This window comes from Ziziphus jujuba, chromosome 12 (genome assembly GCF_031755915.1).
Source record: "Ziziphus jujuba cultivar Dongzao chromosome 12, ASM3175591v1".
In the NCBI taxonomy this organism is placed as follows: domain Eukaryota; kingdom Viridiplantae; phylum Streptophyta; class Magnoliopsida; order Rosales; family Rhamnaceae; genus Ziziphus; species Ziziphus jujuba.
The window spans coordinates 8137319-8164953 of NC_083390.1; the positions used below are offsets into that span (position 1 = coordinate 8137319).

At 29.7% G+C, this 27635-nt stretch overlaps 1 protein-coding gene across 1 annotated transcript; it reads right to left on the reverse strand.

The window, feature by feature from the left end:
* Positions 1–1623: 1623 nt before the first annotated feature.
* LOC107428760 (cytochrome P450 CYP749A22) lies at positions 1624–4937 on the reverse strand. The gene is made up of 5 exons (XM_016039343.4): positions 4581–4937; positions 4165–4388; positions 2737–2969; positions 2260–2641; positions 1624–2182 (listed from the first exon to the last, which is right to left on the reverse strand). Exons 1-5 carry the CDS (start codon positions 4864–4866, stop codon positions 1754–1756), a joined length of 1554 nt encoding a protein of 517 aa, XP_015894829.3. The 5' UTR covers positions 4867–4937; the 3' UTR covers positions 1624–1753.
* Positions 4938–27635: the final 22698 nt, after the last annotated feature.

The following is a 27635-nucleotide window of genomic DNA, read 5'->3' on the forward strand; positions in this document are numbered from 1 at the left end:
AGAGGATTGGCCCCGTGGCATATAGATTAGCATTACCGGAAGAGCTAGCCCCGAGTGCACAACGTATTATTTAAATTTTAAAACATAAATAGATATTTTATAAAATAAATAGCGATTATTTAAAATTTTTTTATCTCTTATGTATTTTGTTTCATAAACTATATATAATTACTTTGCATCTTTATTTTTAATCCCATGTTCTAACCATGTGACATGTCTACTAAAAAGCTAACATAAAAAGGGAAGAAGATGAAATAATGTAAGGAAAAGAAATGTTCAGGTTACAAAATGCCTAAAAAGTAAAATTCAGGATATAAAATATCAAAATGTGTATAATTTAGGATGCATTGACGCCGATGTTTCTTTAAAAAAAAAAAAAAAGAGTTAAAAGAAGTAAGTAATGAAAAGTATTCTTATTTTTATATTTATTACTTTCATAAAAATGATTAGTTAATATTTAATTTAGTTAAAAGTTATTGGAACTTTTATATTCCATTTGGATTTGTTCGTTTTCTAGTTTATTATTAATTAATGATTTTTTTATTCTTTTATATTAGTGTAATCTTTTAATTTGATTAATACCTATGTATTTTAATAGTTAATTTTTGTTGGTATTTTCATTTCGCTGAATAAATAAATTCTCTAACATTGTTATTTATATTAGAGTAATTGATCATAAACATAGAACTCATGTGATTTTTACAAAATAAAAATAAGATTTCATCTAAATTATATTTATAGAGAATTATACAAAATTATTGTAAAATCAACTTAAAGGAGTTTTTTATGTTAGCAAATATTTGCATTGTTAATAATGAATAATGCTATATAGTAATTTGTTTTAGAAAACTATAAATTATGGCCCCAACTCTTTATCTGCCCCTGACTTTCTATATGTTTGTCAAAACTATAATAAACTTTTCTCACATTTGAATTTTGTTTTAATTTAACCTCAACAACATCTAACTGTATAAAAGTTTTGATAAATTTATCTTTATTTCATTAGATAGTTCTACCAGTAGAATTTTAAATAAAAACATATTGAAAGGTAAATTACACATTTCCTTTCAAACTATTAGTTACAAACAACGTACCACGAATTTTGACCCAAAAAAAAAAAAAAAATGAATACAATCACATTTAGAAAAGCTTGATATTGTACCAAATATTTGTTTCAATAGTAAGATATCAGTTAATTGTAGTTAAGCTTATCTATAAAGTTAATTCTTAATTGGACTCTCCCAAGAAATTTGGACTCCAACAGGCTAATTGTATCATATATGGGCTGCTAGATTTTTCAACCTATTTATTGAGGTTACTTGCAGTTGCCATGGATTTATATATATATATATATATATATTTTGGTTTTCGGTTAGAATGGATGATACATATATATAGGGTAATTCTAGGATGATGACTGCATCCAAAACCGATGAGCATCGGCTTTTCTATATATGTATACTTAGCATACACAGCAAAGCCGACATTTTTTTCTAAAAAGCGTCAGTTTTGGATGCAGTCCGTATGCGGCCGATGTGCATCGTAAAAACTCTTATAAATATATATATATATATATATATATATATATATATTAGGTAATTTTCATCCATAAAAAAAAAAATGGATTAGCTAATTGATAAGTAGAGTAATATTTAAGATCCAGTCCTTCAATTTTCAGAACTAAGCAAACACAGCTAAGCGCAACAGCCACCAAATGCAAGTAATATGAAAATTGAACTTTGCTACCCTATAATTACAGTGGATGAAGTATTACTTGAATTCCATGTTTTGGACGAATTGTAAGAGAATAAATGGGCAAATGGACATAAGCTGGAGAAAGAGTGAAGCTGTAGCGCTGAAGAATCATGGAAAGAGTGATCTTTGCTTCAGTGATAGCAAAGTTGGTTCCCACACAATTTCGCGGTCCCATTCCAAAGGGAAGAAATGTAGCCAGGTTGTTCTTAGTAGCCTCAGCAACTCCCCCTGAGAACCTCTCTGGTTTAAACTGATGAACATCTTTCCCCCATATTTGAGGGTCATGATGAATTGCTAAAGTTGAGACGATCAAATTCAAATTAGATGGAAGTATGAACTTTCCTAATCTAGCTTCCTTTGCAACTTTTCTTCCATTGGCAACCACTGGAGGGTATAATCTTAGAGATTCATTGATGATCATGCCCATCTGCCATTAAATTAAAATTTAAGAAAAAAAAATTTGGGATTTAAAGATTTTCTACTTTGAGTTTTTGAAGTACTTACTATTTTTAATTTTGAGATACCATCGGGATTTGGATTTCCACTACGGCCAAATAGGTTGACCACCTCTGCTCTTGCTTTCTCTTGCCAATCTGTATGTGTTGCTAGAAGAAACATTGTCCAGGCTAATAATGTGTTAGTGGTATCTTGTCCAGCAAGGTAAAATGTTTTGCACTCATCAACCAAATCGTCCACTGAAATTCTCTGGTTATAGTTGGTATCATGATGAGCCTTCAAAAGTAATCCAAAAAAATCGCTCCCAAAATTGTCTTCTTCTCCACTTTTTACCTTGTATTCTCTTTCCTTGATTATTTCAATTATGCATTTGCGTATTTTTTTCACAAGCATGTCTGATTCAATCACATCACTGGTTCTGTAAAACTTGCTGCAAAATGGATATGTATGATGATAAATTGACATGAGACAAAGGTAGTCATAATTTTCAAATTCTATGTGTTAATTATTTAATAAGGTACTTACCTGATGCCCGGGAACAGAAATTTGTAAGCATTTTTTGAAGCTAATGAAACCAACCTCGTTAACATATCAAAAATGTCCTTTCCTTTCAGGTAACTGCTACCAAATGCTGTTCTAGAAATCACTTCTGAAGTCAATATTCTAAATTCTTCGTAGACCTCAATCTCTTTGCCTTCATATAGTTTCCACCTTTCTAGCATCAGTTCAGCACTGGAGATCATTTCAGGAACCATACTCTGTAAAACAAGACCATCATACAAATTAGCATAACTAGTACCATCATTCTCCTTTGTTTTCCTTCATTAATTATTCAATTACTATTCAAATACCACTTTTTGTCTTAGAAGGTTAAAGCTTTAATGGCCTATAATTATTATTTTTTTTTTTTTCACCCCTTTGCCTCATAGTTTAACAACAAGAACAAAATTTCCCTAAAGTTTTTTTTTTTTTTTTTTTCCTTCACTTCACCTTTGATATGTTGAATTAGTATTACATTCCTCTTGACTAATGTAAAATAGTGTTTATCATACATTTAAAAAGCATGTAAAATGCAATAGTGAGGCATTGAGCGAAGTTAAGAAAGGAGCAACCTGGTGGAATTAAAAAAATTGGGATAAATTTCACTATTTAAATAGTCTAGGGAGCAGAGTTTCACAATTTTAAATAATTTAGGAATAATAGTGGTAATTCAATATATTACAGGGCAAAGTGCAGTATCAAACAAAGTTCATTGGACATTCATGCAACCAAAAAAAAAAAAATCATCACCCTTAAAAAAGGCCTATAATTAATGGTTTGGTTGCTTTAGCACTCCTTCATGGCTTAAAAAGAGAATATTTTTAAAAAAAATAAAATTAAAAAAAATAAAACCTAAAAACTAAAAACTTAACAAACTAAAAAAAAAAATTACTCCTTCATATTTATGAGTGTCTCAACTTATATTTTGAATGTTAGACACATGACATGCATTGCATTCCACTTGCAAATTGCAACAGATATGATTTTTGAAGAGTTGTAGAAGCAAGTAACTCTAGCATAATGTTAAAAAATAAAATTAAAAAAAAAAAAAAACCATTTTTTTCAAATCTTGAGTGTGTTGATGATTGATTAAGAATATTTATGGCCAGTTTGAAATGTGGAACTAATTTGGATTGAATTGATTATTTCAAATTCAATCCAAACAATTAAACTATTTTAAAATTAATTAAATTTGATTGGTCCAAACTTAAAATAATACTGTCTAAAATAATACTGTCTAATTTTCATATTCAAAATAAGCTCATGTTACACATGGAATGCATAATTGAATTATTTTAAGTTTGACCCAACAGTATTTTACATCCCAAACAGTTATATGTCCAAATTAATAAAAACATCACCAATAGATACTAGTTGTAATAGTAATAAATAGTAAAGCGAACTAGGGCTTACTTTTAAGCTCTCTCCATGAAAGGCGTAATCGGCCAGTTGTCGCAATTTCGACCATTTTCCACTTTCAGTGCTCACAAGACCGTCTCCTAACATTTTCTTGATAAAAGCTGGCATCTCAATTTTTGGATACATTCTGTCTCTATTATTAAGTATCTCTTTGATCAACTCTGGTTCCGCCACAATTAATTGCGCTTGAGATCCGTACCATTGGATATGATTTTTTCCTATCAGGAAAGTATTAAAAGTGGTCAGAATTTTAGTAAATATATATTATATATGATTTCGAAGACAGCTTAATAACAAAAATTACTGTTTTTTCATATAATAATTCTAAATATAAATCCATACTAATAAATTATGAAGAAAAATATAAAAAGAAACATATATTCAACGAATTAAAAACCAGATGATCTTACCATATATGTTGATCCATGAGTCCATATGAGGCAGCACTTTGGAGAGTACAGCATGTGATGATAAACTCATAGGTGTGGCCATGGCTTCCTTTTTCATGCTCATAATTTCTTTTGTGTTTCCATAAATAAATCTGTAAGAAGGGCCTTTGATCCCTTGTGAACCTAACAAATACTGTATACGACTAGGAACCCACCATAATATATGAAAAATCTTGATAAGAATTAGTGCAATAGAAAGGGCAAGAAAGCTTGAGGAAATTGTTACAGGGTCTGAAAAGGCACCCATTTTTCTTGCTAGCAAAGCTGCTTCATACACTTTCTGTCGACTATATCTAAAAATTAGAAATTTGCTTTTATTAATGAAAGAGCCCTATAAATTTATATATACAAGGTAGAAGATAGAGTTTTGGGCAGTGTTAATTATTATATGCTTGACTTTTTGGTTGAGTAGTTGAATCAAAATGGTGTTGGTCCACAGAGTTAAAATATGTGTGCCTTTCAAAATTGGCCTCCATTAAAAAGATGGATCAGTCATCTTTAATGGACTGACTTTAAGGACTTACATTGCGTTTTTATTTATTTTTTTGGGACTTGTTAAGAAATATGGACATTGGTTCCCATTTTACACGTCAGTTAGGAAAGTGACCGTTGAATTCAACCATTATTTCAAAACATATATATATATATATATATATTTTACTTTATTTTGTATCATAATTTTATATATTTTGTTGCTGAATGAATTCAACCGTTATACAGTATTGAATATTAGACATAAACTACATTAATTACCTAATCGCAGTAGGTGAGAGATGTGAATTCTCATAGAAACCCTTGTACGAGTTAATGGGTATAATTTTATTTTATTACAATTATGCATCGAGATCATATATATAAATTATCATTATTGGAGCTTGAAAGCAAATGATATTTCTAGATACTAACACTGTAAAAGGGTCCAACACAATAATAATAATAATAATAATAATAATAATAATAATAATAATTAAGTATTGAGGTAAAAAGGTATAATATGTTTATAAAAAAAAAAAAGAAATAATATAATTTAGTGAAAGTTTAATGCTTTCGTTTTTTTTTTTTTTTTTTTTTTTTGGAGAAAATGCTTCTGCATTTAAAAAATACAAAAATTTCATGTGCATACTTGTTTGCAAGGATAGCTTAGTGGCCAAAATTTGAATTCAAATCCCCAATCTTAATAATAAAAAAAATTGATACCTTTTTATTTTCAGAGGTTATAGAAAAACTCCATTACGTTTCCATGTTGTTGCACTCTTCCCTGTTTACAGATTTTTTTATTTTTTTTTGGAAATATTTCATCTCTATAAAATCACTTTTTTATGTAACTTATATTAGTGAATTTAAACATTTGATTCATTTGTGAATTTATAAAATATATATACACATAATTATATATATATATATATAATAAGTGATATTTGCAACAAAAATGATTTTTTTTAATAGAAATGCAAAAAGAAAAATGAATTGTCTTTTTTTAATCTAAAAAGAATAAAATAGAATGACCCTCAATTTAATTTAATTTTTAAAAAGAAGGGTACTTGTTGATCTAGAAAAAAATAATGATAAAAGGACCTGTCGGTCCAAAACTGACTCAAACTGTCAAGCATAACATTTTATTTTTTAGATGAAGTAGGTTAGTTCTAATGGTAAAATATCCCTGCTAGTACTTATGAAAGCATGAGTTCGAGTCATGTAGGAGGCAGAGGAAATAAATAGTTTATATTTAAGTAATTTACCCCCCCAAAAAAAAAAAAAGTTGTATTTTTATATCACCAAAACAAGGTGCACGTTAATAATAAATAATAATAATAATGCATAGATGTCATAGATCTCCAATGACCGATGCAAGACATCGTTATCCAAATAAATATATTTATTAATAAACATATATTATAAAATGGTTAAATTTTTTTTTAAGGAAAATGTAACGTGTAGCTTTAAAAAATATATAATTAATTAACTAAATAGGAATCAAATACATAAAGAAAGCTATCTATGACTTCTACCTGATAGGAACCAATCAACTAGGAATTGTGGTGTTAATTTAAGATTGGAAATATGTGGTTCACGATGTGTTGTGGTTTATATATATACTAGGTCTGGCCACGTGCGATGCACGTGGTTTAATATAAAATTTGGATATCTAATAGTTTATATAAAATATTTTTAATTAAAATAATTTTATGATTGTTATGATATAATAATTTGAAAACCGTCTATTTACTAATTATTTTTTTAATTTTATATTAATAGAAAGGAGAAATTTTGTTTAAATAATATTATTATATAAAGCATTTCATGAAGAGTGATTTATTTTTGTAGAAAATCAAATATATTTTTACTAAGCAAAAAATTAAATAAATAGTAAAAATATAAAGTACTTGCATTGTAAATGAGGATATTTTAGCACAATTAATAATTTTATAAGATAATTGCAAGATTTAATAGAAAAGTATGTAATATCTAAACTATTTTCTATTACATCTTGCATTTTACAAAATATTAATGTTAGTGCTATTATTGTAGGAAATTAAAAATAAAGTATTTTGTAATAGTATACAAAAAGTTATAATTGTCTATCATTCCAATATTGACGTAAAGAATATTTCATGATAGCCAATTAAGTATTCTTTGTTTGTCTTTTATGCTGAGCAAACTTTTTTCTCGCTACTCTTATCATACTGTAAGAGAGATGTTTGCATATATTATGAATTATGTTTTCATCATATAGTAAAAAAATAAAAATATTAATATTTGTTATATTTCTATTAACTTAACTAAGCTATTGATTTCTCTTCCCTTTATATTTTATTCGTTATATTATACTTTTTTTATTTTCAAGTAACTTACTAAATAAAAATTTTGATTTTTTTAATTTCTTATTGGAGTTGTGAATTTGATCTTGAAAAAACAATGTGTGAGGAGAGCTACTTGATTGTCCTCATAGACAGCATTGTTACACTTCAATAGTCAAATATGGTAAATATCAAATCCAAAATGTAGTCAAAATGTAATACTTCAGTGATATTTTCTAATTTATATGGTTATAAGTGTTGTTTGAGGTAACACTTTACTGAATTAATGTTTAAAAAACAATAATTTTATTATTGATTTTTTTTATAAAAATCCTTAAAATTTATTTAGAATAAAATGATTTATAATAATAAAATATGGAAATATAAATCTATGGCTTTATTATCCAACTCTTATTAACAGTACTCCCTTTGTTTTTACTCTTTTTATTTATTTCTGTTTTTTTGCATTACTAATAACACTCCTATTATATATTACTCTTTTCACCCAAACCATAAAATAGATATTTGAACCTGATTTTGTATTAATGTTGAAATAATGTCTAACTCTTAAGTATGACTATTATCATATTATGTGCATATCCACTGTATTTTACCACAACTATTTGCTTTTTATCATTTTAGCATCACTATTATATTAACATAATGATTTAAATATCTTTTGATGAATTAGTGTTGAATTGAGTGAAACTCAAAAACTTGCTAAGTTATTAAAGTTCAAATTCCTTTCCATATATCAAAAAGTGAAAATTACACACTTCCTTTTTATTTTGACAAAATTAGACAAAATTTGAAATAGACAATACTATCATCTTACTTGTAATTATGTTTAATATTGTAAATAAAATAAATGACATAGGCATTATTGACCTGAATTAAACAAATTTAATAGTAAGAGTAAACATTGAAATCAAGCTAAGGCCATACAAGTTATTCTCCCCCCACCCCACCCCACCCCAAAAAAAAAAGTTAACTAAAAAAAAAAGGTAATATGTTAAGACTTAAAAAATACATTTTTAATTTGCCTTAAGTATTCATTAATTTTCATGCTTACAATACATAATAACAATTATGGCTAATAAATACATATCAACCAATTACCAGTGCTATGTTACTGTCTATTTTCCTGCAAAAATTAAAAACCTTAAAAATTAATTAATGGGTAACATAATCCATAATATATGCAAAAAAGCTTTGTAATTATTTGTTAAAAAAGATAAAGACTGTAATCAAAAAACCACGTTTCTTAGAACAAATTCTTTAATTATTTAATTAACCTACATAGGCAGTAGGCAGTAGATATTTTTTATATTTAGTTAATCTTTTTTTTTTTGGGTTCTAATTAATTAAAATTCCTACCTTTTTTTTTTTTTTTTATGGATGGAATATTAAGATGATAAGTTGAACCACGCGCTAGAAAAAAAAAACATGGAATTACCAAGGGAAAAGCTTCCCGTGGACACCACGTGGCAGCTCACTTTGTCCGAAGAGCCCTTTTTCATAAACAGGTTTTGGTTTTTAGAGTCCACCTTCAAAAAAATATGAAAAAAAAAAAACAGAGAGAGAGAGAGAGACAGAGAGAGAGAACAAAACAAACGTTTCAGGATTGACGAGAATAAAACAACGTACTTATTTTTTATTATTATTATTTTTTTTTCCCTATTGTGGTTACTGGGAAAACCAGTTATTTAGATTATACGGAGGGTGTGGGAAAAAAGGTTGGCAAAACGCATGGGAGGAGTGCCGTTTTGGACCATAACGAATAGTAAAAAAGGACCAAAACCCACTTCTCTTCTCCTTTATAGTATAGACTTATAGTATAGATATATATATATATATATATATATTAATGGAACACGAATGATTTTTATTATTATTTGTATCGATCTTGTGCGCATGATATGTGTAATCGTAATATATAATTTTGAAAATAATTTATGATAATTAATTATATTCAAATCAAATTTATTAGTTATATTTTTTTACTTAGTGAAGACTAAAGACCAAAACCTAAATTTGTTATCCATTTTACAATTTTCATGGATATTGTTTGCTAATTTTGCAAAAATCAAATAATTTGGTTGTTCTTTTAATTGGTGCGGATGTGCCACTCTACCTTTAATTAGAAAAATAAAGAAAATAGGATAATAAAATAATAAAAATTCAGCAAAATAAATCTGACGATAATTAGCCAATTGTAAATTCAATTAAAGAAATAAAAAATTATGATAATAAAATAATAAAATTTCAGCAAAATAAATTTGACAAAACTTAGGCTGTGGTACTACTTTGTAGAGAACAAACAAATTAAAAATTCTTAAATGTCTTGTAATAAAAAAGACTTTAAATATAAATTTGGTCAATTAAGTAAAGCAACAAAAAATAACAATAAATTTATTAGAGAATAAAAAACAATATTATAACAAAAAATGAAATTAAAGAAAAAAAATATTATTCAATAGTTATACATTTGATTAATTGGAAGTTGAAAAATCACTTATTTCATTGCATATTTATAGGTGAAAATTTTCAAAAATTAATAAGGACACAAATATTATTTTAAAAGATGAATGCAAATTTTATCAAATTCCTAAAATCAAGCTATTAGTTAAAATCAAAGCTTTTTTTATTCATTATTTGAATCAATTTGAAAAATGACCATATATGATCACCATTCTTCTTAAACTGAATATTTTTAACTTAACTTTATTTATGCCCTCATTTATTCAAGGAAAAATTTATTTATTTTCAAAATAAATAAATAATTTTATTCAAGCTTTATTTTGCTCCAAAAAATCATTATTATTTCAAAATGGTATTAGTAGCCTTATTTATATTTATTTGTTACTCAAAAAAATTAAAGTAGCTTTATTAGGCTCCTTTAGTTCCATAGTTAATTCTCGAAGTTATTATTATTATTTAAAGATTGTAATCTTGGTGTTTATGAGGAAAAAAAAAAAAACATAATTTAGGTGTTTTGGATCAATATGCCTTAAATAATTGGCTTATAATTATTTTTTCCATATTTAAAAACTCAAATAAAATTAAATGTAGCTTAATTACGAATTGCACTATTAATCATACATAAATAACATTTAATTAATATTTATGAACTAAGCAGAATTTTTCTAATTTATTAATTAGAGAGTGTTCATTTGTAATTTATCATCTTCATTTTTACTTGATTAAGAGGATCGTTTTTAAAGCTCTGGGATTAGCAATATTCGCTTTATGGGTAGAAATTTTTAAATTTTAAATTTTAACATCTTAATATTTTAATTGATATTTCAATATGATTTTCTTTAATTACATATATTAATTACTCATTATAATAGTATGTGTAATTTAAAATTTGAATAGCCTTATATTTAAAATTTAATGTTTTAAATTAATGGACATTCAATATAGAGAATTAATTTCATTATTTATGGAAATAAAAAATTTATATAGATTAATACTTTTAAATTTAAAATTTTAAAATTTTCAATTAATAATTAACTGATTTGTGAGTGCATAATGTAATTGTAGTGTATAAAGTAGTTTATTTAATAAATTGTATGATATAGTTATACAATTTATTAAATAAAAGTAATTATATAACATTTGGCAAACAATCCTAAACAAATAAATTAATTTTTGATGCAAATAAATTTTCTTTTTTCTTTTTATTTTATTTATAAATAAAATCAAATCAAATAATATGTTTTGAATAGTAATCCTATTTTTCTATATTTAACAATTATATTTTAAAAAAGATATCTCAAATTTTTTTAATCAATAAAATAAAATCACATTATTTATGTAATTTTTTTTATACAAAATTATGTATATCATTGTTATTTTTATATAGTACTTACCTAAATAACTAGAAATAATTTTGTTGTAGTGATTGCCATATAAAATATTAATATATATATATAGATAGACAATATCAATCAAATTTTTATATGAAATATTATTAATCAATTATTCATTTCATTATTTTCATAATCAATTTTATCAAAAATAAATAAAATCAAATATTTACAATATCAATTGATTTTTTTATATGAACGTACATAATCAAATATTTATTCCATTAATTTCAAAATCAATTTTATCAAAAATGAATAAAATCAAATATATACATTTATAATATGATAAAATTTCTTTATCGTTGTTTGACAATCTAATAATAATTAATGAAATTTCTTTTTATGCTTTTGAGGGAGATTTAGATATCCACATGATGACAAACATGATAACATGTGGTAAAAATTTTATCCAAACTATCTAACTTTTATATATAATATAAATTGTTTTTTCATAATTTATTAATATTTTATTTTTTCACATGGAAAATATTTTTCCATAATTTGTTATCATAATTTTCACTTAGTTAAAATAATACATTTTTGAAAGCAATGGAATATATACATAAATAACAATTAATTTATATTTAGGAAGTAATTGTATATAACATTAGACAAACAAACCTAAACAAATAAATTAATTTTTTATGCAAATAGATTTTATTTTTTTTATTTTATTTTGTAAATAAAATAAAATCAAATGATATATTTTGAATAGTAATACTATTTTGTCATATTTAACTATTATATTCTAAAAAGGGTATCTCAAAATTTTTAAGTCTATAAAATAAAATTACATTATTTATATAATTTTTTCATATAAAATTATATATATCTTTGTTATTTTCATATAATACTTACCTAAATAACTGCAAATAATTTTGTCATAGTGATTGCTATATAAAATATTATATATATATATATTATAAATATACAATATCAATTAATTTTCTATATGAAATATTAATAATCAAATATTTATTTCATTATTTTCACAATCAATTTTTCCAAAAATAAATAAAATCAAATATTTACAATATCAATGGATTTTTTATATGAATGTCCATAATCAAATATTTATTTCATTAATTTCACAATCAATTTTATTAAAAATAAATAAAATCATATATATACATTTATAATATGATAATTTCATTATGGTTGTTTGACAACCTAATAATAATTAATGAAATTTCTTTTTATGCTTTTGGAGAGAAATTTAGATATGCACATGATAACACATGGTAAAATTTTTATCCAAACGATCTAACTTTTATATATAATATAGATTGTTTATTGATTTTGTCATTTAGCTCTAATAAATTGACCAATACCCTTTCAAGACTGGTGCTAAATTAATAAAGCTTCAAGGGTGGCATTCTTGCCAGATAAGACTGATATGGCCGCTTAAATTCCCTTCTTTTTTTTTTTTTTTTTAGATATTAGAGATGTTAAATAAATATATCAAGATTTATATTAGATATTATATATCAATATTTAATTATATTTATCCTTTTAAAAATTTATTTATGCATAATTAGATTATAATAATATATCAACCAACAAAATATTAATACATGATATTTAATATATATTTTGATATATTTATTTGATATCACTAATATCACTCTTTATTTTTTAATTTTGTATAAAATGAAATTTAAATATTATTTCTATCCTCTATACATATTATCATATTCTAATAAAAATAGAATTATCTTTACCTTTCAACTTTTTTTTTTTTTTTATTTTGGTAAAACCAAAAGTGTTAGTCATTTTGATGATAGTTTGTTGTTGTACAAAATGAGCCCGTTTTGATGCAAATGGCCAAAGAGGAGCTTGTTGATTTTCCTCCATTTGTGAACCTTTTTGAAGCTAGGTTTCAGCTTTGAAGTTTATGAAATATTTGACACCCATTACTCTCAGAACCGCTTGTTTGAATTGATAACTGTGTTTCATCAATCTTGCACTCCTTGAGATAGCTCTTTTACTCTATGTTACTTCTTTTGGTTTGGGGATTTGGTTAGGGTTTGGGAGGTTTAGTCATCAATAATATGATGGTTGCAATTAGTGTACTGATAAGGTAGTGTAGCTATACTATCTCAAAACTTGTTTTACTGTTTGTATGGATATGATTGTATCATTAGTTAGGCTCATCTTATCATATACTTATCTATTACTCTTGTATTAAGCTGTACATATACTATTTATGGTTTAATATAAAATGTGACATTTTCATACTTTGCAAATCTTTTATAAGGCATTAGAGCACAGTTTACTCCCCGAAGTTTTTTTTTTTTTTTTTTTTTCAATATCATGTCTAATTCGACAACACTAGTCTCCAAAGAATCCATTGCTACTGCACCTATAGTGATTACTATTGAACCACTATTCACCAATTTACCCTTGTGGTAATAAATGTTGTTATCCAAGCCCCATTGAAACTTACTGAAACAACCTATTTTCCTTGGAAGAAGTAGTTTGATGCTCTTCTCATTGGCTATGACTTATACGGGTTTATTGATGGCACTTTTCCTTGTCCTTCTGCAACTCTTCCTGACAAATCTTCTAATCCAGACTATCTCTTTTGGGTTCACCAAGATTCATTACTTCTTAGAGCTATTCTTGCTTCTTTGTCATTAGAGATTCATCGTTTTTTTTCAACTGCAGAAACATCAAGGGAAGCTTGGCAAAAACTTGCATTAGCTTTTGCGAAACCTTCGAGATCTTAGGTTCTTCATTTGCAAGAATGGCTTACTAGGTCTCAAGGCTCTATATGGAAGGTAGTGTCGAACCCCACTATGTCGGAAGAAGCTGGGATGAGTAATTTCCTTTGATAGGAGTCATTATAATATTAGCTACAAAGCGAGCATCGAAATGTCTTCACATGAGGCTCTATATGGAAGGCAGTGTTGAACCCCACTATGTTGGAATGAAGTGGGTAAGGAGAAGCACCATATGACGACCAATGTGATAGGATCTTAATACTTACGGATGACTATGGACAAGGTGAATGTCATCCGAGAAAGTTCCGAAAAAGTTTGAAGGCCACTCAGGATCGACAAAGGAATTATGCGAATGTGCGTAGAAAGGATATGAAGTTCGAGGTTGGTGATCATGTATTTCTTGGAGTTATCTCCATGAAAGAGAATCATACATTTTGGCCAACAAGGAAGTTAAGTCCTCGTCACATAGGTCCTTATGAGATTATTGAAAGAATTAGTTCTGTGGCATAATGTTAGCATTTTCGGAAGAGTTAACATGGGTATGCAACGTAATTTAAGTATTGTTGCTATGAAAGGAGAGTTGAGAGAAGACCTATCATATATTGAGCAACCAGTACAGATTTTAGATTACGAAGAATGCGTACTGGTCAATAAGATTATTTTTAAGTTAAAATCTTGTGGTAGATTTATCTAGTCGAGAAAGCGACATGGCAGCTCGAGACGTGAATCCGTGATCAATATTTTCTATGTTTAGCGATGTATGAAATTTTGAGGATGAAATTTTTTGTAGGGGGGGATTGTAACACCCCATCCCAAAGTACATCAGAATTTTTGCACATTGATCGAGGTTGACTGTTGACCGAGTGGGTCAAAATTTTGACTTTTTGTTCCGAATAAAATTTCTTATTGGCTGAGGCACTGTTGTGGAGTACACATCAATCCGAGTTCGTAGACTAGTAGCACATAAAAAACGGAGATACCATTTGAAAGTTACGACAAGGCAAGTTGAGGTCCAAACAGTTCAAGGGGTACCGGAGTTGACTTTTTGGTCATGTAAAATTGAGCTTTGACTCATGCATAGTTGTGAAGTACTCATTGATACGAGTTTATAGACTAGCGACACGCCCGTTTGGACATGTGGCCTGAAAGTTACGGACTTGCAAAATTTTCCGAATACCATAATATTTTAATATATTTTGACTTGAATGAACAGTGTGTGCCATGTGTTATGTTTTTAGCCAATCCCATGAGTGAACAGTATCACCCAGGGGTGGCTTTTGTTTTGGCTAAAACACATGTGGGCCGGGAGAGGAGAGAGAGAGAGAGAGAGAGAGAGGAGAGACTACCATCACCACTGGCCACAGATGTTTCTTCCATTCAGGCCATCGTTTTTGTACACGTGCCACCCCACCACCTTCACCTTCTCATTTCCGGCTAGCCCACCAAATCCCATGACCAGCCGATCGCCGATGCGCCCAGATCGAGGCTTTTTTTAGCGACCGCATCGATTCCTTTCAACCCCTATTTCCTCCCCATCCGACCTCAGTTTGCCTCATCGCCAATCATGTTTGTTCATTTGTTCTTTGATCTACCTTTCCTCCAAAAATCACGGCCAGTGGCCATCGGATGCGCGACCAGGAATGATGGTTTTCGGTGACCACAGCGGCTTGTCGGAAAACCCAATTTCGAAGACTTCTCAGTCACACCGCTGTCAGGACCCGTCCAGAATTCCTCCTCCGGAACCCTAGACAAGCCCTGATCCCAAGGAAACCCTACCGGACCCTCCAACGGAAAATCCGGCAGAGCCTCCCCTAAGGGATTTACTTACCACAAATTACCTGCACTGAAAACACACTTTAAAAATTCATCCCCTTATTCCTCCCACAAACTACAAATTGATTCCACAAATTTCAGCACTTCAAAAGAAACAACAGCAGCAACCCAGTGCATAAAAAAAATAACTACATGTCCAATACAGTATACATAGCATTATACAGTTACATGTGAAATTTATAAAATGACAGATAAAGAAGCAATACAAGGTCGAGAGGAAAAAAGGAAGAAAAATTGCTTGAACCTTCGGCAACGAACTGAGACGTTGGGCTCGCCCCGGACAATCAACGTCTCCAACCTGGACCTAGGGGAACGGAATTTAAGAGTGTGAGATGCTAAATCATCTCAGTGAGTGACCCTATCTACTATACAATATAATACCACGGTAATACAGTAGATAGATAATAATTAATTGGAAAATAATAATTTCTCTCAAAACCCTTACAATTCTCTCAGTTGGAAAAGTTTCCTTTTTAAAACATTTTCACAAAACCCTTGTACGTACTTCCCAAAAACCAAGGAACCAAACAAATTAATAAACAACAAATAAACAAATAAATACCCCAAATATAAATAAACTGCAATAAATTATAATAAATCATTTTAGAACGCCTTTGGGGTTTAAAACATTATTTGCATTTTACACCGACGCACCACACCATATACCGGTGATGCCCTCCGATACCCAGCATCCTGAGCATCGACTGGCGGGGGGGTTAAAGAGAGAAACCTGCAACGGTCACTTCGGCGTCCCGACAGTACCGCTGCTAAAACCATCAATCCGGCCAAGGAGGGAGGCGGCTGTGCACAACAATAACCTTGCCTGCCCACAGTCCAATGGCAACTGACGAGTGAAGTAATAACCGCACGCTAAACCACATAATAACCGCGTGCTACCATGTGTCCATACACCATACACCAGAACACCAATACTGTATGAGTGCGTCTAAAAATAAACATAAGTAACCAACCGTACCGTTTTCCAAAATTACCTTGGGAAGTATACCAAATTTTCATAAAACACCATCCCACATATTTTTATTTAATAACCCGGTACGAAACATTGATAACCAACAAACCACAATTTCCTCGAAGTATGAGATGCAACAAAAAAAATACCACGGGCATAATTTATAAAATTTAAACAAATATTTTGATAAAATATTTAACCCAATTATGCCCGAAAAATCAATACTGAAAACCACGTACAATTAATACCGAAACATACTTTGCTCATGCATAATAAATAAATTAAACCACAATAAAACCACAATTAAATCACACCACATGAGCATAATTTAAATACCAATTTAAATACTAATTAAATATAATTAATTGTCCAAGAATGATGTAAAATCCAGACACAAACAATTACTGAAAATACTTGCTCATGTGTAACAAATACCGTTTAATCACAATAAAATAATAATCGGGAATTTCTTAATGACCCCAAAATTTCATTCAGCACCAATGGGTAATTATATATATAAAATAATATTTTTCCCGATTGTATTTAAAATACGCCACATGAGCACAATTTACAGATATCAAATTAATACCATATAAATACAATTAATTACCCCAAAAATATTTTTAAAGGTGGGTCACTCACCTGGAGCACGTAATTAACCCATGATCCACCACGGGATCAATTCTACGACTCACCGGTGCTCCTAGAACAAAATTCACAGACAGTCAAATAAATTAATATTTTAATCGGGTAAATAATACCCGGTACCCGGGGGCTTAAACGCAAACGTTAACCAAAATTGACAAATTATATACCGAATCGAAGCTCGTGGAACGAGGATCACAAATCCGGTCTCCATCGACCCCAATTCCGCCGGAGGTGGCCGGAATTTGGTCGAGAAGCTTCGGCCGGTTTTGAACTTGAGGGATCTTTCAAACGGTGGGGATTTTGGGCAATCTAACCCCGAAAATGGACTCAGAGGGGTCGAAAATAGTGGGATAGAGGTATGGGACGGGCTGGGTTGGTCGGAAACGGCGAGAATCGCCGGAAAAATTTCACCTCGCCGCCGCGACTTCGCTGGCCCGATCTGGGCGCGTCCGGCGGTGGCTGGCCGGGAAACTTGGTGGCCGAGGTCGCGAGGTGGCGGGCTTGGACGGTGGTCAGCGCGTGTACTGTATGGGTGGCCGGAAAAAGTGCAGCAAGGAGAGAGAGAGGGACGGCCGGTGGGAGAAAAAACTGTGTTTTTGTGTTTTTTGGTCTCTTGGGCTCGGGGAAGAAGAAGGAAAAAAGGAAAAAAGAAAAGAAAAAGAAAAAAAGAAAGAAATGGTGTTTTTCCCACATGGGGAAAAGAAAAGAAAAAGAAAAAGGAAAAATAAAAAGAATAAATTAAAAATAATTAAATAATAATATTATTATTTAAAATAATAATAAAAATAATTTGATTTTTAAACATGGTTGACATGTGGCTTCTCAACATGGTGACACATGGTCACCTTTATTAAGTCACACATGGCACATCGTTACGCGTGTAAAAATAATATTAAAATAATACGGTATTTGAAAAACTCTACAGGTCCATAACTTTCAAACCACATGTCCAAATCAGACGTGCCGCTAGTCTACGGACTCGTATCGACGAGCACTTCACAACCATGCATGAGTCAAAGCTCAACCTTGCATGAATAAAAAGTCAACTCCGGCACCCATTGGACAGTTTAGACCTCAACTTGTTTTGCTCAAAACTTTCAAACCGTAGCTCCGTTTTCAACGTGCTACCAGTCTACGAACTCGTGCCAACGTGTACTCCATAACGGTACCTCAGTCAACCTAGAATTCCAACTGGGTCAAAAAGTCAACTTTTGACCCCTTGGGTCAACGGTCAACGGTCAACCTCAGTAAACGTGCAAAAATTTCCGACATGATTCGGGACGGGGTGTTACACCGCCCACCCTTTTCCATTAATTTGGACCCCCTCAACCCAAATCCGAGGTCGGTTGCCTCTAATTCACAGCGGTTTATGAGATCCAAGGATCCAAAACCCGAGATATTTCCAGCAAGATTCTGGCCATCTTGGGTCCAATCTCCGGGAGGTAAGACCCAGTCTGTGATCCTCATTCCCTAAGCTTCATTTTGGTATATTATTCACGAATTTTAGTTACTGTTTGTATTAGCTTCCCCGGGTACCGTGCATTAATTATCCGAATAAAATATTAATTTAATTGTTGTTGGTAATGTTGATATTTTAGGAGCACATGTGGGTCGTAAGACTAATCATGTAGAGGATCTTGATTGATACGGGTGCTCGAGATGAGTGACCCACCTTCAAAATTATTTTCGGATGTTAAATTAATTATATTTTGAGATATTTTAATATTTGAGAGTTTTATTCTACGTTAATTATTAGATAAATCGTGAATTAAATTTGGATGCCAATATTTGAATTAATTGAAATATATGATTTTTGACAGATTATGGAAATCTAAATTTTATGAGATGTGATATTTAAAGGAATTGTGAATTTAATATCATTTGATTTATTGTGGAATTTAGTTGTGATTTTATTTTGATTAATAAAAGTGCATTTATATGAATTTATGAAAATTTGAATGTTTATGTGATTTATCAGAATTCCATTTATCTTGGACCTTGAGGATGAAATTATTGTTTTAAAATTTTGTTGAAGAAAATATTTACAAATGGAATATTATGGGATTTATTTATTTATGGTGAAATTGATGGAATTTATGCAATGGATTTATGATGATGATTTTAAAAGGAATGTGAAAAATTTATGGGTTTAAATGGATAAAATAAAACTGGTGGTATTTTATATAAATGTTGATTTTATGGTTTACGAGTTTTTAGATGCACCACACGTGTACTGGTGTTTTGTATATATGGATATGATTAGTGTGCACATGGATATGATTAGCGTGCAGGTGGGTGTGAGTAGCGCATAGGTGATTTATGGGTTTGTCCTGTGGTTGCCATCGGACCAAGGGTCGGCAAGTGATATCAGTCGTAGCCACCCCCCTCCATGGCCAGGACGGTTGTTTGTAGCGGCACGATGGGATGCCATGCGACCGTATGCCGGTTTCTCTCTTTAACCTCCTGTCTAGAAGTGCTCGGGATGTTGGGTACCGTTGGCGCCACTGGTATATAGAGGGTTCCATTGGCGAAACAAATTCTTACTTTGTTATGTTTTACTTGTAAATTATTTGACTAATTATTTTCTGAATCTTGGGACATAAAATATCGGGTTTTGTGAAAATATTTTAAAAAGGAAACATTTCCAATTGAGTGACTGTGAAGGTTTTGAGAGAAATTATTTTCAATTATTATTACCAAACTATTTATGTATTTATTTATTTAATTATTATTTAATTATTTATTTATTATTACTAAATTACTTAATTATAAGTAATTAGTAGACTAGGTCACTCACTGAGATAATTAGCATATCATATTTTTTAATTTCGTTCCCTTGGGCTCAAGTGACAGACATTGTTCGATCAGGGTGATCTCGACAGTTTGACAGTTTCTGAAGGACCAAGAAGTCTCATTTTCTTCATTCCTTATTATGTAATATTTGTTTTCTATTTTGTTTGTAATAACGATCACACTTAGAATTTTATTAATACTCTGTATACTACATTGGATGTATTATTTAATTAATTATGCACTGGTTCACTGTTATTTATTTGGAGTCCTACAAACTTGTGGAAATAAATTGTAATAAAGTGGGAGGAATAAGATGGTGTATATAGAAGTGTGTTTTCAGTGCAGGAAGTTTGTGATAAGTCCAACCCTAAAGGGAGGTTCTGCTGGATTTTCCATTGGAGGGTCTGGTAGGATTTTCCTGAGATCAGGGCTTGTCTGGGGTTCTGGTGAGGAATTTTGGACGGATCCTGGTGTCTTTCATATAAAGCAAAAACTTGATGGCATATTAACTAGGTATAAAGTCCACTTGGTTGCAAAAGGATTTCATCAGAGATTGGGCATAGACTACTCTGATACATTTAGTCTGATCATTAAACCCACTACTGTAAAACTTGTATTATCCATTGCTCTTTCTGGAAACTGGAAACTTCAACAGTTAGACATTAACAATGTATTTTTGAATGGGGATCTCTCTAAAAAAGTTTACATGGCTCAACCACCAAGTTTTGTTGATCCTACCAAGCCTACTCATGTCTGTTGGTTGAAAAAGGCCATTTAAAGCCTAAAGCAAGCTCCAAGAGCTTGGTACCCAAAGCTCAAGGACTTTCTTCTCTCCTTTTGTTTGAAAAACTCCTAGGCACACACTTCTCTCTTCATCTTTACGAAAGATAGGTTAATTATTTATTTACTCGTGTATGTTGACAATATTATTTTAAGAGGGAACAATGATTCTTCATGGCTTAATTTATCCGCATTCTCTCTTAAAGACGTTGGTGATCTTAACTATTTTCTTGGTGTCAAAGTGGTTCACACAGCCAATGGCATTTCCTTGTCCTAGTAGAAATATATACTTGACATTCTTCATCATATCAACATGTTGGATTCTAAAGCTTTCTCAACTCCCAAGGTTTGACCTCAAACTTATCCTTTTAATCTGGTTCTCCTATCAAATCAGCATGAAATATAGACAAGTTGTCAATGCTCTTTAATATCTTCAATGGACTTATCCTGATATCAATTTCTGTGTCAATAAACTCTCACAAGACATGCATGAACCTACTGATGCTCGCTGGGTTGCTATCAAACGTCTCCTTCAATATCTGCATGGCACCTAATCTCTTGGCCTCTTTCTTTTTCGTCACTCCCCATTAGCTCTTCATGCATTTTTTTGATGCAAATTAAGCTAGTAATAAAGAAGACAGCACATCCACAATAACTTATGTGATATTCTTTGGCAACAATCCCATTTCATAGACTTCGAGGAAGCAATGTTCTATTTCAAGGTTCTCAACTGAAGCGGAATATCATGATGTTGCCCGTACTACTTCTAAATTGTGTTGGATAATGTCTTTGCTTGGTGAACTTGTTCTTAGTTCTACAGCAACCCCAATAATCTATTGTGATAATACTGGTACAACCTATGTTTGTGCTAATCCCAAGCTTCACTAAAAAATCAAGCATGTTAGAGTTGATTTTCATTTTGTGTGGGATAAGGTGGCTGATGGCTCTATACGTGTTTCTCATGACCAGCTTGCTGACCTTCTTACTAAACCAATGCCTCGATCAAGGCTACATTCTTTACTTTCCAAGATTGGTGTTCTTTAACGACCCACAATGTTGAAGGGGCATGATAAGGTAGTGTAGTTTTATTATCTCAAAAGTTGTTTTATTGTTTGTACAGATATGGTTGTATCATTAGTTGGGCTCATCTTATCATGCACTTATCTATTTCTGTTGTATCAAGCTGTATACATACTGTTTCTGGTTTAATAATAAATGCGAGCTTTTCATATGTTGCAAATCCCTTATATGTACCGATTTTGCACTTATTTTAACCTAAACTTAGATTTCTCTAATATTTGTTTTATGTTGATGAAGTTTAATTGGTCTATGCATTTGACTTTGGATGCTTAAATTTCATTGATTTTGTAAGTTTTTTAAATCTTTTATTATAGTGTCATCTATGTTATGGTGATAATTTCTGCAATATGCTTTATTAGAGGTAATGCTTATGAAGATGGATGGCTTTTTTATTTTATTTTATTTTATTATTCATGTTTAATAAAGAAGATATAATAGAAGTGTGACTTTATATGTTCAAATCTTAATGTGAATACATGTTGAAGACTTTTAACATCTGATTTTCTTTTCTATGCTTGATTGGTTGGCGTTTTCTGTGGTGTATATTTGTGTGTACTCACCACTCCTCTATCCTTTTGATGTTGTGCAGTATGTTTTGCTCATTGCTCATTGTAAACATTGTCACACTTGTCAGTATGTTTGGATGTTGGTATGCTTTAAATTGATGATTTTAATGATCTATTTTCCCCCATGCCCAATGAATTCCAAATTAAGTCAAACTTTGAACTTGTGGTCACTACCATATAAAAGAGGCTTTAAAATTTGGTGGAAACAAAAAAATAAAAAAAATAAAAAAATAAAATAAAAAAAATGAAAATGCCGTTGAGGATTTTATTTTTATTGTAATATAAGCTCTTGAATTTCTCCGAGTGCTAATAACATATTCTATTATATGACGATCCCTAGGCTTTCTTTATGGTTGATAGTTAACTTTCTCTTACTTTCTGAATCTTTCAATCTATTTTCCTTTAGCAATCGGGTAAATTGAAGAGAAAAATGTATTCTTGCTCTCTCTTTTGTTTTAGTTGCGTTGCTTATCTTGTCCTTTCTAGGTAAGGCTCCAGTAATATGTAACAAGAGGAGAAGCATATTGATACCAATGAAGGTTGGAAAATAATATCTGCATAGTTCTGGACAAGCATCTTGCTCATGGTTTGAAGCTTTATACATACTGAAGCTGTAGCACTCATAGCCACACAGATTTTTCATGGAAAGCATTTGTATAATTCATATGTTGTGGTAGCCAAATGTTATTTGATAATCAAACTTACGATCAAATGTTATTTAGTTTAATATTTGTAATTGAAATGGAAACTGCTTAGAATGGTTAGCAAATGAAAAACAAATAATTTTGTATTATTTTTATAATAACTTGTGATTTTGGAGCTAGTATGTGATCGAGACAAATTTGTGGAAGAATTGATATACGTGGGGAAGCAACTTCACAGAAGGTAATGTACTTGATCGAGACAAAAATAATGGAAAGCATTTCTTTTTTTTTTTTTTTTTTCCTTTATTTATCCAAACATTTTCAATTGTTGTTTTGGTTAGAATCTTATAATGAGTCTTGTATAAAACTGATGAGAGATGGACTTTAAATCAGTAAAGGCAACAAAAATTATAGTTTGGACTTAAAAAGCATATAGATGTTGACTTTCTTACTGGTTTTCCTCACTTTTGTTTTTTATTCAAACTTAAAAATATAATTTATTTCTAACTTTAGGTAATGCCTCATGGCCAATTGTCAATAAGGTTAATTAGTCATATTCATTTTTATCTTCACATATTTCTATGAAAATAACTAGACATTGTAAATACTTTTGGAGCAATCTTTTTGCATCATCTTTTTTATTTATAAGCATTACCTTCCAGGAGTAAATTCCTATAAATACTATTTCATTTGGAAATTTTGTAATGTAATCCCCTGTTTTCAAAATAAAGGATGACAATTTTTAGTTTTAAGTTTAGTTTATTCATACATATTGTTCACCTTTAATGCCTATTTTCTTAATTTTCTGGATTACAATGCAGAAGCTAGGAAGTTGGTGCATCTAGCGTAACCACTAAGAGCTCTAGGTCCCATATTGTTTTTAATTTTATCATTGAATTTTGGTGTTAGATATGAATGGATATTGGATTTTCTTTCAGTTGCTATTAGAAACAATTACTTTAAGAATGGCATTTCTAAAAGGATAGTTAATTCTTTCTTTGAATGACGTTTCCATGAACAAAATGTGCTCTTCTGTGAATTTGAGTAAAACCTATTATATATTTTTATTTATCCCTGTAAACTTATGACACTAAAATGGGTTGTATTCATTTTAAATTTGAAGCTATGATTTAAATCTATGAAGGTATTTGCAGGATTTCAAAGTGAAAACTATTCGATTGAAGGAGCCTCAAGACGCTACTGCAGGGCAAGACTCGAGGATACTGTTCTTGACTGGTAGGTACTTCGTTTCACTTGCTTGGTTCCGTCCTTGGATTTATAGGTTGGATTTGAAGAACTAGAAAGTGTTTCTGGTAAATAGGATGACAGGGACTTGTATGCTGTCCATGGGGATATGTTTTTCTTGTTTTTACTAAATATTTTCCATGTGTAATTAATTGCTGCAGTATTCCGCTTCCTGAATATCTAAGATACATACACTTTCTGCTTTTGATGTTTGTTTTGATTGTGACATGAGAATTGAAGATGGTCATTTATAGTTGTTCTTGTTAGAAATTTAGAATGAATAAAAATTATTTATGAAATATTATGACTTTTGATAGAAAGTTGTAACTTACATCGTTTCATTACTAACAGTTGTAATGTTTTCCCATGTGCTTGTCTATATTCCAATCAATATGTCTTTTCCCAATCAATATATCTTCTCTTTTAAACAATGTATCTTCTTTTGAAAGAATATGTCTTTTTTTCAAACAATGTATCTGTTTGCTTTTTCTGAATCATTATATCTCTTCTTGATATCTTTCTGAAGTTTATAAATACCATATAAGATTATTGTTGAAGGCATTAAAAACATTTAACAAACTTGTGTATAGAGAGAATTGAAAACTTTATCTGGTTCATTATTCTTTGAATTTTGAATGCTACTATTCAAAAAAGTGGTTGTTCTATCCTGAGAGACAATTGTTGTAAAACTATGAGTATCGTAGTAGAGCCAATATTGTCCTAAAGGAAAAGAGTTTAATTTTTGTCTTGATCAATGTACAAAGATCAATTTTTTTGGAATTATAATACTAACACAATATTTGTGAGTTTTTCTCCTTTATCTTATTATAATTATTTATATATTAATATACGTAGAGATATTCATATTTATATTTATTTTGTAGATATATATATATATACACATATTTTGTTTTTTAAGTTTATTAATTTCTTAACAATCTCAAAATAATATAATATTAATAAATTAAATTTGATAAATAATCTCTGTATGGTTTATATATATTTATCTACTTTGTGAAGTTTAGAAAATTGATCCATATTTACAAATATATATCTTTTATCGCTTCTTTGATATATATAAATAGTTTATATTACTTGATATAATAAAACATACAATTGTATTCTTATTATAATTGCTACTTTTCACTGGTTTACGTGTCCTTCTTTCATATATATTTTTTTTTCAATCTTTTTTTTTTTTTTTTTTTTTTTGGTTTCTTATCTTTTACGCGCACATATATATGCCTGCACGTATATTTTGTACTTGTGTGGTTATTACATAATAGTTAATATATATTATATATTAATATTTAATATCAATTTGCATATCCAGTGTTTCTTATATATATATATATATATATATATTCATTCACATATTTACCAAGTATTATATATATATATATATAAAGTATATCCTTTATATTACAATAAATATTATAGTGGAAATTAAATATTTTATATCTGCATCTTAGATTTATTAAATATTTATATTTGTACATATATTTATACACTGTTGCATATTTTAATTTTGTTTTATAAACAAAGTTATTTGTTTAGTTTAGTTATTGCTTGATTAGTAATTATTTGAATTTTTTTTTTTTTAGACATGGAATATCGTGCATCTTTACCTGTTATTACTTTGTCTACATCTTCGGTCATGCTGAAAAATTTGAGAAATTTGGTGGTTCTGATTTTAAAAAATGGCAACAAAAAATGTTATTTTGATCTTACTATTTTGAACTTAGCCAAATTTCTTACTGAGATTGCTTCCGTTCTTAATGAAAATGAGCCTGATACTCCAACGATAGCAGTAGTGGATGTATGGCACCATTCAGACTTTCTATGTAAAAATTGTATTCTCTATTGTTTAAGTGATGCATTATATAATGTATGTAGTAGTGTTAAACCTGCAAAAGATTTATGGCAATCTTTAGAGAAAAAAAAATATAAAATAGAAGATGCCGGCACAAAGAAATTCATTGTTGGTAAATTTTTGGAGTTTAAAATGAGTGATTCAAAGAGTTTCAAAAATCAAGTCCAAGAACTCTTAACTCATTTTTCATGAAATACATGCTGAAAAAATGAAAATTAGTGAGTTTTTCCAAGTGGCTGCAGTGATTGAAAAATTGCCACAATCTTGGAAGGATTTTAGAAATGATTTAAAACATAAACGTAAGGAGATGAGGTTTGAGGACTTAATTGTGAGATGGAGAATAGAAGAACATAATCAAATTTCTAAAAATATGGAGAGCAAGGCAAATATAGTGGGACAAAAGCATAAGACCAGCAAGAATAAGAAAAGGAAATTTGAAAACCAAAATTCCAATGGAAGGTCGAATGATGGTGGATCTAAAAGGCTCAATGGCAAATGTTTTGTATGTGATAAGTTGGGCCATCATGCTAAGGATTGTCATAACCATAAAGGCCAAGAGAACAAAAAGAGAAAGGCCATTCATGCCAATATCACTGAAATTGAAAATCTTTCCAACAATGTCAATGGGATGAATTTATCTACCATTGTTCTAAAGCCAACTTGGTAGGGAATTTGAGGTCATGGTGGTTGGACACTAGGGCTACTTGCCATATATGTTCTAAAAGAATATGTTCACCACTTATCAAATTCCAAATCATGAGGAAGAACAACTTTGCATAGAGAATTCTTGTACTTCTAAAGTTGAAGGAAAATGAAAGGTTATACTTAAGATGACATCTGGAAAAGAAGTTACCCTCACAAATGTATTGCATGTTCTTAATATTCATAAAAATGTTGTGTCTGGATCATTATTTAGTAAAAATGGTTTTAAGTTGGTCTTTGAGTTTGATAAATATGTACTTTTTAAAGAGGGTATATATGTGGGTAAAGGTTATTTAAGTGACGAGCCTTTTAGACTTAATGTAATGACTGTGATATCTACTATTAATAATAATAATAATAATTCTTTTGCTTATTTGATTGAGTCTTCTAATATTTGATATTGATTTATATTATAATGTGAAACTTGCGTTGAATCTAAATTAACAAAGACACATTTTTCATACCATTGATAGTAGTACTCAATCTTTA